This window comes from Grampus griseus (assembly GCF_964374135.1).
Source record: "Grampus griseus genome assembly, chromosome: 21".
NCBI classification, from domain to species: Eukaryota; Metazoa; Chordata; class Mammalia; order Artiodactyla; family Delphinidae; genus Grampus; species Grampus griseus.
This window is the reverse complement of record NC_139015.1, coordinates 9,348,881-9,367,014: the sequence shown is the minus strand read 5'-3', so window position 1 is coordinate 9,367,014 and position 18,134 is coordinate 9,348,881. Positions and strand designations below refer to the sequence as shown.

General features: G+C 39.9%; 1 protein-coding gene across 1 annotated transcript in view; it reads right to left on the bottom strand.

The window, feature by feature from the left end:
* CSMD1 (CUB and Sushi multiple domains 1) overlaps positions 1–18,134 on the bottom strand; it is a gene marked incomplete at its 3' end in the record, with an annotated part of 1,748,580 nt that overhangs the window by 261,485 nt on the left and 1,468,961 nt on the right. The window contains exon 23 of the mRNA XM_082680517.1: positions 14,954–15,110. Within this exon, the coding sequence (XP_082536643.1) occupies positions 14,954–15,110 (157 nt within the window). The remainder of the gene's footprint in view (positions 1–14,953; positions 15,111–18,134) is intronic.

The following is an 18,134-nucleotide window of genomic DNA, read 5'->3' as shown; positions in this document are numbered from 1 at the left end:
CAATAAGACACTTTCAATGATGATTTTTTAAAAGAAACTTGAGCATTCCTGTCAAATTGATTTATATTATTATTTTACCCATAGAAAAACTTTCAGATTTTTTTCCATATTGCTTAAGAAAAACTAAATCCATTAAATGAAACAATGGAAAAATTGGAGGAGGACAATTAGGAACACATCAATAAGTTATTTTTAAAACAGTCGTTTACTAGTAGTATAACATATAATTTTAATGTCCAGTGTCTCAAACTCTATGATGTCTATGTTTGCATTTATTTGTTTTTATATGGCAATATCCAGATCGACATCATACTTTTTTTTACTTTAATACAGAAATACAAGCTGATGCTCATTTACTATTTTCACCCGTGGATCTCAGCGTCTACTATTTGCTTAGGAACCAAATGAACGGACTGGGCCCTGACTTCAGATGTGTGTCTCCATGAAGATGGACATGAACCTGAAGGGGAGGGAAGCAACACGTACAGAACACCTGCTCTGCACCACTCAGTATGTCAGGCACTTTCATCTACGCTCTCTCTCTTAATCCTGGAAATAATCTTAGAAAATCACAAGATCCTAAGCAAGACAGACTGGAGAGTTTGTCACAACCGAAATAAATGGTGGCAGCACAGAGAAAGTCAAGCACACACGTCAAGCAGTTGAATAAGCACAGAATCAAGATGACGATTCCCGCTACAAAGGGTGTTCCCTCTGCAGCTTTTGAAGCGGTCCCTCCCTCTCCCGCTACTCGGTCTCCGTTCCAGGAGGAACTCCCCCCAGCACCGGATGTGTCCACCCCGGGGTCCTCCAGCCGTTCTCACTAAGACAGGAATGGGGGAACTAAGACACCTCCTGACAAACTATAGAAGACGAGGTACCTAGTCTCTTCTCATCCGCTAAGGAAGGGTCACTTGATTTAGCCGAAAAAGGAATGAAAATCATTTTGAAAAGTCCCATGGGGGGCTTCATGATTCTTCACTCATAAAATAACTGTTACATTTTATTTTCTGCAGAAAATTTTCCACATTGGATCAAGAAACATGTCAAGTTTACCCACACCAAATGAACCTCACGCTAATCCCCAAGAGATTATACTGGAGGCAACATTTGACAAGAGTCCTGATTCCCCAAGGACTGTTCTTTCCTCTCTTTAGTTTGTGTTTCTACTCATGGCACAAAAAAAAAGTCTGGGAGGAAGGCAAAGTCACCCCTACTGGCTGATGTCTAAAGACCCCAAAGGGAAGAAGGTGAGTGAGTGATGAATGAAAGGATCCCCACTGGAGAGGCTGAGAACATCGTAATCAGACGGCCAGGGGCCCGGGACGTGAGGACCAGTTGGAGAGGATGGAGGATCAGGGGAAATACTTGCAAAATACCGTCCTAGACTCAGTCCATCCTCGGATTCACGTCCCTTAGCCTGTCCTTTTCAGTTTCCAAGTGCTCACTATACAGAGTGACACTTCTTTCTTTCTGCCCCCATATTGTGGAGATTTTTATAGGAAAAAGTAAAAGATTTACGAAAACACTTTGAGCCATTCATAAGTACACTCTATAAATATAAAGGATTACCAATAGTACTTGGATTTATTGCTGCTGTTTTTACTCACACGTTGTTGCTTTTATTATTCTACAACAAATGCAATGTAATTGTCAAACCACATGCTAGAATGTTCCACCTCAAACAACGTGGTGAGGGCATCAATTCCTAATACGTGACAGCCACAACAAGACAACTGCTGGCCCCTCACAGCAGAAGGAGGTAAGAATGCTGTTCCTCGTTTTCTACAGCTCATTCTTTCAAGGACTGTCTGTGTGCGTGACTGCCGTCCATCAGCCTAACTGTGACTTGTCATTGCCAGCCCGTGTGCTCACCCAGCTCTCTCCTGGGACACTAGTAACACGAGCTACCTAACTTAGCTCCGGGGCAGCCCTGAGCCCGGCTGAGACAGAACGGGCTCCTTGGGACTTCGCCACAGGGGCTGTGAAGCTTCACCTGCGCTAAGCATCACAGAGAGTTCAGGAGCAAAGCCCAGATGCATAAGCAAGCCAAGTGTGCAGCCAGATGATTCTGTGAGCCCACAAAGCCCATGGATGCACTGTCTTCCCAATCGGCATCACTTTCTTACCTCCTCACTCTTCTCAAAGATGCTCACACTCCCCACTCCTGGAGATAATCTCTGACTCCATCTTTCCACTGCTCCCAAACCACTCACCCATGTCTTACAAAAAACCTCCCTCCTGACCCTCACCTGCTGGTGCCCATCTTCCTCACCTCCTGCTGAGAGTCTGCCTGGCCTTCTAAGAGACTTCCTGGCGGGATCGCCTACAAGACCCAGGAAATACCCATCAATACCCATCTTGTCACACCCATGACAAGATCGTTCTTATCATGTCCTGTCACCCACCACTGCCTCAGCATGCAGGCTGACTGCCCAACTGTGCCCAAGTACTGCTCATCCTCCAAACCATGCTCATCCTCGAGGGTCAAGTTCAGAGCATTCCTGCTGGGGTTTCTAGCTATTCCTCCTGAGTTCTCTTCTTCCTCCCTGGATTTGCTGTAAATCCTACCACTAAACTTCTGGTCTTCGATGTTTTCTTGTGCATATAGTTTATTTTTCCATCTAAAACCTCACCTCCTTGAAGGCAGGGATAGAATAGTGAATTCTGTTTACTGTATCACCTAAGTAAGCACACAAGTTAAAATAGAAACAGTGAATATATTTATTTACCATGATCCATTGATGCTTATTTTAATTCTAATTTGTTAGTAAGTGCCTTTGATTCAAATAAACCATTAGGCTTCTAATGATTTCCAAGCGTTATGAAAATACAAAATTCACTGCTTGTCCACATATAAAAAAATAGGTGAACTGGCTTTCAAAATCATGAATATAAATGCATGCCTTTCGAAGTTTAATACTTTTCTGATTTTTACAAAATTTGGGAGGATTTAAAAATAGCTTTCAATAAAAAATATGCAGTTAGGAAAATTTCAGAATGCATTCAGCATTACTGAACAAACTTAGAATGGAGGGTAGACAGACACATTTCTCCATAAACGTTTTTCCAAAGAGGGAATCCCATCAGTTCTCATTATACATCATTACCCTCTCTTAGGAAATGCTAGAATTTCCAGCTAAGTCCCGAACTGTTTTTATTACCGATCGCAACAGCAGTGAAACCTCCCTCATCTGTTCAAACTCAACCCTCAGAGTCATCCTCATGCCTTTCTTCATCTCATTTATAATCCACTTCATCACTGAGTCCTGGAAACTGAGGGTTTTAAAAAACATCTGTCATTTATATTTTTACCTTTACCACCTTGTTCTTACAGTCATCACATCAGAATTAGATCACACAATGTCCAATAAGTAAATTCTAACTTCACTTGCATCTACAATCAGTGCTATATATTGTAGCAAGATTAAAACCCTAACACCAAATATCAAGTGATGTCAAAGTGCCATTATCCATAAATAAAGTCTGCCTCTCTCCTACTATGAAATCCCCCCTTCCCCATTACTCCGGCTCATTAAACAGTAGCCACCGGGTCCAGGAATGTTGGCGTGGCTCTCTGGTCCTCTTACACTTCATGCCAGAGCCCTCAGTTACCCAACTGTTAGGGCATTAAAGGGTAAACGTTCTTAAAATAATCACAAGAAAACTTTCACACCACTTCCAACAGTTAAAATATCCTTTGATTTTTTTCATAGAATTTCAGAACTGAGTGTCCAAAAACAACTACTTATTTACAAAAGACAAATATGGTCTGTGGTATGAAAAATCCAACAGCTGGCTGGTGACAGAGTCAGGACTCGTGCTCCTGGTCTCCAGAGACTCAGGAAAGTGTATGTTTCACCTCACTTCTCACTATCAGGTTAAAATACTTGACAGTGCATGCACATTCCTGGAGTTTGTTACTGAATGGTGTTAAGTGTATCACTCTCAAGTCTTCGCAAATGTGAAGGTGAATATTCCAGATGCCTTTTTCATATCCCCCAGGCTAACTGCCTAGTGTTGGAATTTGACAGACATAATTCTTTCATAACAGTATTTTCTGGAATGTTTACTTAGTAAAAAACAAAAACAACAACAAAATAACCTCTCATTTGATGATGCTGTGGAAATCTGAATAGCACTCAAATGTCCTTATGTCAAAATTCATGAAGTTGAGAAAACAATAATTTTGAATCTGAATAGATTTCATGCGTCTTTTCCTTTTAAAGAGTCATTAAGGATGCTATAAGGCATGCAAGAAAAATCAAAATCAGACATAAAGTGACCCACGATCCATTACCCAGCACTTCCCTTCTGACAAGACATTGAAGTCTCTCTGAGATTCCTATCTTCCCATGAATGACTCTTTGCAAAAACAATGTATCTATGACTTTGACTAATACAATAATTATTGCTTTTTATTTCCCCTAAAGAAGAAGGGAAAAAATTCTGTCATCACTCTTCCCATAAAATGTTAAGATTTTATAGTATTTGGTGATATCATCTGTCAGCCTTCATCTTATTTCACAGTCAAGTCATATGCTTTTAGTTTAATCCCTGTAATAAATCATTTATGTCACTCTTCTCTGAGTCCTTTTGTCTTTCTCAAAGAATTGGTGACCAACAATATATTTAACTCTGAAAGAGGAAAATAGATAGCAGTGCGTATCAACTGTTAAATTGTCACAAAATATAAAGAATTATGAATTACAAAATTTTTAAAAAAGCCCACAAAACTAAACTTCATAGAAAATGATGAAAAGCTACGTAGAAGCGGTTCCTAGACCCACTGGCACGCAGGGGCTTTCACAGGGCTCGGAGGACCATGACGTGGGTCACCAGGGTGACCTGTGATACCAATTAGGCAACTCTCACATTGACACAGAAGCAAAGCATCTCATGGTTTCACTGGAATTTTTTTAAAACACTGTAAACACTTATATTTTAGTCTTTGTGATGTTATACATGCTAAGAAGGGAGCAAGATGATGAAACACCCAGTTAGAAGGCAAGCAACCCAGGCTATATGCCCATCTCTACCTCGAATTTGCTTTTGACACCGAGTAAGTCGATTAAGCATCACCTGTGTCACTTTCCTTTGTTGAAATATTCATAATAATATTTTGCCTTTTCCTCCCTGTGAAAAATGGATGCAGATTCATGTCCTGTGTTTACGGCAGCCTCCCCATGGGGTAGCCACAGGTAGGAGGGGTTTCAGTCTCCAGGTAAAGCAATGACTCAACCCTAAGCCTCACTTCTTAAAAATGCTATCAAGTTTGGCCTCAAGTATTTTCTTAATGATGTTTTACAAGAATTAAACATTTATTTGGATGTTTATCTAAAAATGTATCCATAAAAATAAAACTTTCTAAGGCAAACCATGAATTGTATGCTTGGATTGGGAACTGGGCACTGGTTTTTTATTCGCCATTCCCTGAGATGCTTTCCTCTTTCTAAAATGTCCACCTTGTTTTACAGTAAATACAGAGTTCTTTGTAGGGACTAACAGACTGCCTCTCTCTCTATTGGACTGCCTTTTCCACTGTGATATTTCCACTGAAAGCCATTCTATTTTGAAAAGTGTATTATATACAACATGATTCTATAGGCTTTCTTTTCTTGTAAAAGCAGAGTAAAAATGCAATTTTCAGAATTCTTACAAGAAGGTGTAAGCTTATAAAAAATGTATGGAGATGGCTTGATATTTTGATAGGGGAGCTTTCCAATAATGCAATCACATAAGCATATGGTCATATGCCAGTCACATAACTGATTTTAAACCATTTTCTCTCTTTATTATACTGTCCTTTTCATAGCACAATAAATTCTGAGTATACAGTTTAATTTTCACTTAATATATACACCTTTTAAAAATATCAGTTTGGGGCTTCCCTGGTGGCGCAGTGGTTGAGAGTCCGCTTGCCAATGCAGGGGACACGGGTTCGTGCCCCGGTCCGGGAGGATCCCACATGCAGCGGAGCGGCTGGGCCCGTGAGCCATGGCCGCTGAGCCTGCGCATCCGGAGCCTGTGCTCTGCAACGGGAGAGGCCACAACAGGGAGAGGCCCACGTACCGCAAAAAAAAAATTAAAAATTATCTTTTTTTTTCTTCACAGGTGACAGTTGCTATGTAGTACTTGATTCATGGGAGAAGTGTTCCGGTGATAACCCCCAAACTAAAATAAATCTAACCTAGGTATAATAAAGTTAGAAGTACACAACTCATTTTTTTCTGGGAATAGACTTATTCACAAAATAACTGCCTATTATTTTATAACACGTTTATAAAATTACCTACTAGTTAACTGTGGAAAACAAATAATACTAATCACATTTTCCCAGCAGTTTTATCTGTTGAATTTAAAAACAATTTCTTGCTCCATAAACCTTTATTTACAAATTACACATTAATACTCTAGTATCACACAAGCAGACACCAGAGCAGCAAGATATGTTTGTCACAATTTTCATCTTCATTGAAATGAAATAAAAATCTGTTGTGTGGACTCACGTGGCAAGCCGGTTATTTTCTGGACCCTATTCCATACTTTCCCCTGATTTGTAGCACGACTTTAAATAAGTTTTAAAACTACTCATTGAACCAAACATTGTTTTGACATGACTTTCTAGAACATAAAGACTGAAAATGTGATAAATGCTATTCTTGGAATAACATGGTAGGTTTTATTAGATAAACAGCAATGCTTGCACATATTACAACCACGACTTTCTGAGAAATTAGTGTATGTCTTTGCTATTTATAAACCTGGATTCAAGAACTTGCTTTTATAACTGCCACCTAGCTTGTACAGAATTTCCAAAATCTAGTTGTCAAAAAAAAAAAAAGCAGTTATGAAATGAACACATCATTGTGCAATTAAACCTCCTTCATAGTCGGGGAGGAAAAGGTATCAGGAGAATCTCTATCAGAAATAGGCAGATCTCACCACACACACAAAAAAGTAATTATGTGAGGCGATGGTGGCATTAAACAAACCTTAAGGTAATCATTTCACAATTTATGCGTGTAGCAGATCATCACGCTGTACACCTAAAACTTATTATGTGCCATTTATATTTCAGTAAAGCTGGGGAAAAAAAAACCAAAGAAATATGGCGACTCCTGATTTAACTGGGTGGTGATGGGCGGGAGGAGGGACACTCCCAAAATTACATCCACCCACTTAGGATGTCAACCAAGCCTGTAGACAACTAGCTCGTTATCAAGCCATGATTTCAAGGTCTTCCAATTTCAGCTTCTGACTTAACTCTATTCTTTACCGTCAGCAGCTCTGTTTCCCGTAATTGATGGCTCACCCTGCCCGTGTATACTTCATGCTTGCAATATTTGTGACTTGTTTTGAAGCACGAAGGTGACAGAGCTTAGTATTTCATTATTGGCCTTGAGGATATATTCATATCCAGAGTCGTTCACTCATTTATAATAGCGTGTTTAATGCTGGTGTCATTTTAATTCTATCAGCATGTTAATAAAATCGAGATGACAGCTGCATAACTGTGGCTCCGGGCACTTATATCCGCTTCCCAGAATATGTTGTGGGTGGTCCCAAATCAGTCAGTGCCAAATCACCCACCTCCGCTCCTTATCAGCTGGAGAAAACAGTGTGAACGGGGGGCGGGGATCCCTGAAGCTGGAAATGAGGGGCCATCCTGGGAAATGGACACATTCTTTTCTCCCAGATTCCAGTTGTAGGGGACTTGGAGGTTTCTCTAGTCTAGGGTGCTTATCTTAGATAATTCAGGGTTGGGTGCAGGGTGACCATTTCAAGACACTGAAGAATGGAAATTAACCAGCCATGAGAGATTTGGCTGTGGGGAAAGCGAAGTCCTAGTTTTCCTGTCCCCAAACAGAACACCATCATCTGCAAATTATGCAGCCCAGGCGCTGGGCAGGTCTCTGGACTCCAGGCTGTGTGCTTTGCTGTTCGCAGAGCTGCCTAGTGCAGCTGCGGAGGGCGTGCCCCGAGGCCCTCACTTTCCAGGATAAGCACTTCCCCTCCTTTGTAAACAATAATACGCACAAAGGGGCCTTATGGACCAGTGGCAGCTCTGTCCTTCAGGTCTGCATGCTCACCTCCAGCCTCTTAGTTCTTTGAAACGTTCTTCCTCGTCTATCCCCTCAAGCTTCCTTTCCTTCAGCGTTTTAGAGATGTCCCTGACCGTGGGTTCCCCACTCTACAGTCTATATTATAAGAGTCTGAAACAGAAAAATGAGGCTTGCAACAGCCAGGGGCGTTAAGTCACCCCAGGAAAGCTAGCAGTCTGCCTCCTGAAGGATGACTTTGTAGGATCAGACACCTAGTTCTGTACCCAAAAGAGATTCATCTCATGGGGGACTCTAGTGACTTAAGCACAACGCCAGAATTCCAATTCCCTAATTGAAAACAATAAATGGATTCAGTCCATGTACTGGAATCCCTATGTCAACACAAATAAGTCACTCTCTTCCTACTGGCAAAGCCACACTGACACCCCAGTCACACTGAGAATACTGCCTGATAACCACAGAATCAGAGCAAGGGACTTTAGTTAAATAAAGCCAGTGGACCTGAAGGGAGGGCAGCCTAATTAGTCCACCTCCACCACAGCACAGGTTTCCCAGGGGGATAAGACTCCAGCATCTACTTGCTTAGCCTTCTGCGCCAAATACATCTTGAGGGGTTACCAAAGAATTTCCATTTTTAAGGTCCGTCTATCTGTTCTTCTGTGACTACTGACTACCCCACACCACCCTCCCAAGGCATCCCTTCTTTTTCTTTTTGTTTTTAAAAGATATTTAGTATTTCAATCTGACCACTCCATTTATAAGTAAAAATAAGTCCATATTTCTGCTCTGTCCCATTATGTGTGTTATTGTAAAAGTCAGCAAGTAGCTTTTCTCCTTCACTCTCAGGTCACTCGTGGGTGGCAAGAGCACAGACAGAGCTGTTTGGGGCTGTTATCATCCTCTCCTTTCAATCTCACACTTGCATTAATTTCATTCCTCCAATATTATTAATGGCTCTGCCTTAATGTTGACCAATACCCCTGATCAGTTTTCAGTGGCTTCCATAATCAGGTTCCCGCAGCTCATTTGTCTTCCTTTTTCTCCTCATCATGCATCTTCCACTCTATTCAGACTTTCATATTCATTATCTCATGAGTTCCAAGATCATACTCTACTCTCCGCATGCATCTTTACTCAAATCTGCCTCCTTCCAGGCAAATCTAGGTCAACTCAATTATCATTTGTTAAGTGACTATGGAGGTGATACAAAAGTGAGCAAGTTAAGATTACTCCTCTTGAAAACCTCACCCCTTCTGTTAGTAAAAACAAAGGATTAGAGACAAAATGCATGGGGTAGGGAGCATGGGAGAGGCAGGTGATTCTGCTCCGGAAATCTGGAGCAGAGCAGCCTTTATACAGAAACTGGCATTTAACTGCAATCTTAAGGGATGAGTCAAAGGCATCTAGCAGGAAGGAAAGAAAATTCTGGAGGCCTCTAGGGTGATTCCAGCTTTCAATGATCTCTCATTGCTCTGGAAAATTATATTTGCCATCATCACAAATAAATATAATATGTGTCATATATATTTCTAACTCTTGGGGTACTAGGATCACATGCTATCATCGAGGAGCTATAGTTTCTTTGGAGAAAAAGAGCAAACTCATATAAAAATGAAATGTATTGGGGTCAAATACAATACATTAAGGGTCAGAATCAAAGGATTTTCATCTTTGCATCAACGTAGTGCATCAGGAGATGGATACATTACGGTCACACGTATCAGCTTGGGCCCTGAACCCCCTGCTGACCCATCCCATAGTTGAGAACATGAAGGTGCAGCCACATTTCCACGGACCAGTGTTTCACAAGTGCTGCACGTGACTATCCTAAGTCATTTATCTGTGGACGGGAACCGTGGCTTTTGCCTTCTGTTTCAATATAGTGCTAAGCATTCAGTACACAAATAATACACGGTACAGTCATTGATCGAGCAGCACACAGACACACCGAGATGGCGCAGAGAAGGTGAATACAGTTCTTTTACGACACTCCCAAACAGTAAGAATTTTTGTTCAGGTGTGACTGGTGTTTTGCTGGCTCCTCTCTACTTAAATCAGTAAGAGTGACAACCAGAAAGTCCTGTGGGAAACTGTTTCTGAAGAGTGACTGTTCTGGGAACATCCCTGTGGAACTCAAAAGGGGTCAGTATATTTTTTAAAGAATTCTGAATTCAACAGGGAATTTTTTTTTAAATTTCCAGAACTACTTTTCTGTAAAAATATTTGCTGAAATATTTAGAAGACATAGCAATCCACTGTCAATATGATTTTTCCTGGTATTTAAGAGCTTTACAATCACTGGGATAACAAAAAAAAAAGAAAAGAAAGGCTTATGTTAAATAAGGTGAAACTCTTATTGGCCTGAGACAGCTCTGCAGAATCTTAGTGCTCCATAGAATACAGCTTGAATAACAATGATCCAATCTAAGCTTTTAATATTATAGATCAGACATCTGTGCGAGGTACAGAGGGGAATAAAAAATGAACACCCATTGTCCCTGATCTAAAAGAGCTTATGGGTTATGCTTCCACTTGACATAATTGTAGGCTCAGAAGACTACCAACTGTTATGAAAATGGACAAATCTGTAGTAAAAAGCAGTGTCTTCCAATAGAGGTAAACTTTTCCAGTTGTATGTTGCTCTAACCTACTACTCAGAAATCAGCAGTTGCTTAATAAATGTTTACTAATATGTTTATTCCTACTTGTCCCAAAGATGCCTGGCTTTTCTTCCTTGCCAATGCCTTTACATATATAAATATCAGTCAATAAATATGGAACTCATCAAAGTGGGATCATCTAAAATATTTGAAAATAAGGTCATCAACAGTTCTGGCCCTTGTTTAGAAGACCTGGATTGGCTCCCAGCTATACCCCATAGGTAAAAGCCTCAGCAAACCACTTACAGATTTGGAGACTGAGTTTCTAACTTACAAAGAAGAGAAAAAGGAGCTATTTACCGAGACCCAGAATTGCCAAGATGGTAAAATTAGAAGGTATTGGGTAGTACGCTCTAAATATTAGAGGATATACAAAATGATTTGTACTCATTTGAAAAGCTTCAAGATGTTTATTAAGCTATATATTTACTCTGTTGACTTTTTCTAATCCACTTGTGTGTAGATTAATTACGGATTTGAAACATTTAAATATGAATGTTTCCTTCAGTAATGCAATTAACGAGCAAGAGGCAATTACAAAAGTCTTCTGAAAATAGTTGAAAATGCCTTCAAATAGGCTTAAGCTTTAATAATTGGCTGAAAACATTTTACAGCCATTCATTATTTCCAAACCATCTTTTAGAGATGAAGATTTGATTCAGGTATTCAACCACATTGTGGGAGCGTGGGATTTCTTAAACTTAATTACCGAGTGTTTAAACCTAAGAATTTAATGTGAAGTCAATAATATTTTGATTATAGCCATCAGCACCATCAGTGCTATATTACAAATATCTTTTTCCATCTGGCAGTGTGTTCCAGCTCCAGGACAATCCTGGAAACAAGACTTGCACCTGGGTAGCATCTGTGTTATTGCAGGTGGAGGAAAGAGGAAAAACAGGCAGAAAAGATAGTTACTCCCATCAAATTGATTATACTAAGAGCTAAATAACTGGAAACCGTCACCAACATTTCTTTCTTCTTCTTTTAGAAAGTCTGTGCTGCTATGTTATAAAAATAAAATAAAATCCAAAAAAAAATAAAATAAAATAAAATAAAATCCAAATAATTGGAAAGTGCCCATAAACAGATCCACAGCTTCAAGGTTTCTCAAAGTTACTTAGAGAAATGCGAGGAGCAGTAAAGGTCCTCACAGTCTGGAGGGTGCCATGGAGAAACAGTGACAACCATCACATGCTGCCTAGTAGGGGCTGAGAATAGTGCATGGAAGCAACTCTTTTTTTTAAAAAAAAAAAAATCTTTATTGGAGTATAATTGCTTTACAGTGTTGTGCTAGTTTCTGCTGTATAACAAAGTGAGTCAGCTCTATGTATACATATATCCCCATATCTCCTCCCTCTTGCGTCTCCCTCCCACCCTCCCTATCCCACCCCTCTAGGTGGTCACAAAGCACAGAGCTGATCTCCTTGTGCTATGTGGCTGCTTCCCACTAGCTATCTAGTTTACATTTGGTAGTATATATAAATCCATGCCACTGTCTCACTTCATCCCAGCTTACCCTTCCCCCTGCCCATGTCCTCTAGTCCATTCTCTGTGTCTGTGTCTTTATTCCTGTCCTGCCCCTAGGTTCATCAGAACCTTTTTTTTTTTTAATTTTTTTAGATTCCATTTATGTGTTAGCATACGGTATTTGTTTTTCTCTTTCTGACTTACTTCACTCTGTATGACAGACTCTAGGTCCATCCACCTCACTACAAATAACTCAATTTTGTTTCTTTTTATGCCTGAGTAATATTCCATTGTATATATGTGGAAGCAACTCTTCTTGACGAGGGAAGGTGGGCATGATACACAATGGAAGCTACAACCTCTAATTTCAATCCCATCACACGTTTTTAGGGCATATGGACTTTCTTCACTGCCATTTGGAAAATAAAGGGGATGTAAGAATTCTGGAAACAGTCCTGTAACCCCCATCTCACTGATAAATAAATAAAGCGACTATAAATTCCAGCAGGCTTGAATTTGCACTGCCATGAGAGGAGAGGAATGAGTGCTCACAAATCAAGAATTACTCTCCTTGGAAATCGTCAGAGGGAAAACAGGACGCGGTAACTACGGCTGAAAAAGTCCTGCAATGTAACGTAGAAGTCTAACATGATACCTTTCCTAGGAAGCAGCTGTGAGCTTAGCAACCTCCACACTTGGGCGGCCCTGAGGATAAGGTCGTGAAGATGCACAGAGGAGAGAGGACAGCTCTCGGGCCAAGGTTTTAGCTCTTTGCTTACAAGCCATTGGAAGAAGCACGATTTGTCAGATAGGCCAAAGCAACAATGGAGGGGGACCCAGGTGTGCATCACAGGAAACTCAGAAAGGCGCCTAGAGCTTTCACATTGTCTTCCTTCTCATGTGCCCATGTTCCTCTAAGGCTGTAAGACCAGTATAAAAACTGGGAGGCGTGTGTTGACACATCCGAGGAATAAATTAAAAATTGATGAGCATTTGATGGAAAACCGCAGTAGAAGAAAAAGAGATCATGGCGGTTTACATTTTATCTGTAATCAAAGCAAACTGGTTTGACAAGAACTCTCTGAAACTTTTTTGAGGATGAAATTCTCCAAAGTAGAATCCTAGTAAACAAAAGCTGTAATTATAAATTTATTTGGTAATATAACTGCTAGTAATTTATTTGTACATGATATAATTAGTATGCTTTCAATTCACGGAGTCTTTTAAATGGTTATATTCATGAAAGTGAAATGTGGGTTTTCTCATCCTGTCCATGGGACTATAATTCTATTTTTGTCAAAAGGATTATAATTCTTCAACTGTAATTTCACCTACCAAGGGGGATTTGAGGCAATTAATCCTCCTTTAAGGCACCTGGGTTAGCTTTATGTCTGGGATAGTTATTGTATTTTTCAGGCCTTCATTTGTTTATCTGTCAAAAAAAGGAATCAGTCTTGATAATCACTAATAGACTTTCATGCTCAAAAATCCGAAATTTTTAATTTCTTATGTCATGGTATTTGGTATCACAAAGATTTTTAATCATCGGGTTGGTGAAGGATTGGACTGTCTTGTATATTTTAAGCATTTTAGCTAATTTATTACTTAATTTTAATTAATAACCTATACCAAATAACTATACTTTTTACTTTATTTTTCTGGAACTAAAAATGTTGAAAATGACAGTTATCACACGTCCAACTTCTCTTTGTGAAAGAACAATTCCTTCTCCTCCTTTGTTTTACCCTCCTCTGTCTTCTTCACATTCATCTTTTTTTTAAAAAAAGGCATTTTCCATATTGATTTATATTAATTATATTAATGGAGGGGGCACTAAGAACACGGCTTAAAACTGTGAGCTACAGACCGAATCCTGGTTCCACTGACTCAGACAGCTGGTATCCTGGACACACACTCCAATTACTTGTGTTTAGTTTTCTCAGGAAGAAATGAGTTGTGATAAGAAAGCACTTACAACATAGGGTATATATACACACACACACACCTATATGTGTGCGTGTGTGTATCTATATGTATAAATTATTATATTTTACACACATGTAATCTATTTTACATAATGTATGGAATCTAATATGTGTATGTATAGATAGACAGATATAATAGAAAAGTATTGATGTGTTGCAGGCATTCAAGGACTATTACTATTAATTATATCATTCATTTTAAATATTTCATATATTGTCTATGAATTTTTGTCAATGTGCATTAAATCACACAATAATTTTAACCCTAATATCTCTTTAAGTCAAGCATTTTTTTTTTTGCGGTACGCGGGCTTCTCACTGTTGTGGCCTCTCCTGTTGCGGAGCACAGGCTCCGGACGCGCAGGCTCAGCGGCCATGGCTCACGGGTCCAGCCGCTCCGCGGCATGTGAGATCTTCCCGGAGCGGGGCATGAACCCGCGTCCCCTGCATCGGCTGGTGGACTCTCAACCACTGCGCCACCAGGAAAGCCCAACCCTAATATCTCTTAAATGTCATAACATTTTCTTTTCAGGTACAGTCATGTTATGAAAATACTAATACTTCTAAATAAACACGTTTCAAACTCTTACTTCTGATAATGTGTTTAAATTTACTGCCCGCTCAACAATGCACAGAATTAAACAGCAATCCAAAACACAGGACGGGGGCCAGGAAAAAAATCGATATTTAAAATGTATCATATCAGTAAAGTAACAGATGTATCCTGAGAAAATAAAAGTAAAATGAAACGATTAAGTCGTATGGCACTTACTAGTATAGGTGAGCTGAAAACCCTGGTCAGTGTCAGACCCATTGGAGTTGAACTCCAGCCACAGGTGGTTGGAGGTGCTGTTCAGGATGAGCCCCGTCAGCTCATTTTTAGTGAAGGCCCCCAGCGGACGTGATGAACTATCTCTTCCATCGTAGACCTGAGAAGAATTCACAGCACGAATCCCCTTATCAATTAATTCTGTTTGTATGTTAGCAATTTTGTACGTTAGCAATTTTAACAAGAAATCCAAATTTTCAAAGATTATGATTTTATACAGTAATTTAAAAAGTGACACAGTTTATAGAAAGCTGAGTGGATGGAAGACACTGGCAAACAATCTTTTTTCTTTAAGTTTTATCTTTACCGTTAACATTAAAGACAAAAGATTCCATTTGTGCCCAGATCATTTTATCTGCATCAAGCTGAACATTCTGTGTTTATTTAAAATGAAATCATCATGTATTTGCATTTCCAGGTTGCATGGTCCACCTTTGTAAGCCTGGCATTTACAGAGGTTGGAAGGATGTGTCATAGTTCAGTGTGAATGTCTCCTCCTTCATCCAAATGTGTTACAAGTCGAGGTGCTGAAACCTTGTCACATTTTGTAGCCCCTGAGCCTGCAGTGACTTTAGTTTTGAATTTGTTGTAGCAAAGGAATACTGTCATGTCCGATATCAGAGAGAGAGGTCATCTTGCTCTGAAGCATTGTGACTGACTCCATTTTCACAGGTGGTTGTACAGCCTGGGTGGATACCCCGAACATTTGGAAGACAAGTGGACCGGGCTTGGTTCTGAGCAAACATCACGGGTAAGGGACACGAAGTGATGACTTCCCAGGTGCACACTGGGAGTGCAGGGTTGCCAATCACATTCCCCCAGTGGAGACTGCGTCAGACAGTTTTAAGGCGTGGGCATTGGGGGGCGTCCCACAGTACACGTTCCTAATGCCAGAGCAAACAGCATTCACGTTCTAGGAGAATTTAGTTTTGAGCCCCTCACACCCCCGCTAAGTGGTCAAGACTATAATGCTTCGTGGCAAAGGTTCATCCATTTGCCTCTTGAAACCATTGCAATGGTTCATGGCAAGGAACTGCTGGTATGGATAAGGGCTTTTTAGAAGAAAGAATGAAAATGTATCACATCACACTGGAGAACATCCAGTTCTTTTTGATAAAAGATATCTTATCTAAATAAAGTATATCAAAGCCCCTGGTAGCCTCCCCCATATCTGCCTATTTCTCTCACTTCTTTTCCTTCTCACACAGATTAATTCTTACTTTTCTTCTCCTGCTCTTCTCTAATGCATATGTAAACCATGATTGCTGCTTGACAGACTTACAAATTCATACTCCTAAATGGAGAAAACACATTTAGAAGGATTACTTTAATGGATCATTATTTGATTTCATTTTAATTAAATATGCATATGCTCGAGTAGGAAAATCAAATACCCTATAACTTCTCATGCAAGCTAGCAACAGGCTAGTGTAGGAAAAATCATTGTTTGGCTTAACATAGATTCATTCGATAGTGAGGTTGCTGGCACCCAGATTATAAAGAGTTTTAGAATCCAGAGCATGCTGGCTCAAAAGTAAAGTGTCCAGGCCTCTCCACCAAGGTCTTACGTTACTCCACATGCCATGTAATTCTCTGTGATTCATAGAAATCCATGGAGATGAGGGGGCATTAAAGGAAATCAACACACACTTAGGCTCGGTCCTCAAAGCTCTGAAGCATCTTCCACTGTCACCTCCACTGGTCTTAGCTTGTTTGAGTGCTTCTCCAAGATTTAATAGCTTACATGGACAGCATCTAGCTCCAGGATCCTCATAGCTAGACCACTAAAAATGAACCATTGCCACACTGAATTATTAAGCATCTCTGGAAGAGTAATTCTGTCTTGTTTATCTGCATCACCAGCAGTTAGCACTGGGCTTGACAGCAGAAATCTCTGAACGAAAAAGTAACTGACTAGTGGGGATATTATGTTGTCAGCTCTCGCAAGGTGAAAATCTGGATTCATGCTTCTCATGTATCACAAATGACAACCCAGATAGTATTGGAAGGCAAAAGACTTGACGTTTACTTCCAATTAAATTAGTAACAAGCGATTTTAGTTCAGCACAAAACCTCCTAGTTGTATATCCTCATCTACAAGCAGCTGGGATCAAAGTGTCCCTTTCAGTCATTAGGAAAAGGTTCCTTGGGTCATATGTTAATACAAGGCTATGCCTATTTGCACTACAGACCCTCCTTGGAGCCTGGCACATAATAAATGCCATATGCTCCGAGTGGAATAGCCAAGAGAGCAGATAAGCACAGATTAGAAAACATCACAAGGAATTCTGGAATGACAATGCTGAAAGGACTGGGGAAATCGTCCCCACTTTTACAGGAGTTATACCTGAGGGCTCTGTTTCCAGAACTAACCTCGCTTTCCATTACGTATCCCTATCATGACACTCTCCTTAGAGCTGTATTTCTCTTACACGGTGTTTCCACATGAAACAAGCAAGCATCACATTTATGCGGGGGAGGGTGTGTACATAAACTCTGGTCTCTGTTAATGGATCACACCACGTGTGCGGGATTATGCTCAAAATTCAAGGTAGTCCCACTTGAAATGTTTTTAACCTTTTGATATTTATTAGCATACTCAATAAAAGGTATGTCTGCACAGCATCTAGGTTTTTCAGATGATTGACAGTTTCTCTGCAAGTAAAGGTGGTAAGCAAGATGTTTTTTGATTTTTTGTTATAATCAACAAGTTTAAACAGCACGCAATCACAAATGAAAATGATTTGCTTCCTTCCATTCCAGTAATATGTATCAGTGTATATTTAGTCCAGTGTCTCTAGTCACTCGCCTGCACCAAAGTATGGTTAATTGTTCCATAAAAGTTTGCCTTAAAGGCTTACTGATGTCTAAATTTGAAAGAATTCAGAAAACAGTTCTTTGATGCAAATTTAACTTTTTTCAGATCAGTGAGGATGTACTAGTTTCATACCTGAAAATCACTTCTTAATTACAGCGACTCATACTGCCAGCACGAGCTTTCAAAAGACTATTACAATGAAAGAACAACTAGAATAAAACCTCTCTCCTAAATTGTGACCTTGAAGCATAGTCAAAGGTGGACTTGGAGGAAGTGATGAGCACTTGAGTCTGGAAGCTTCTATTG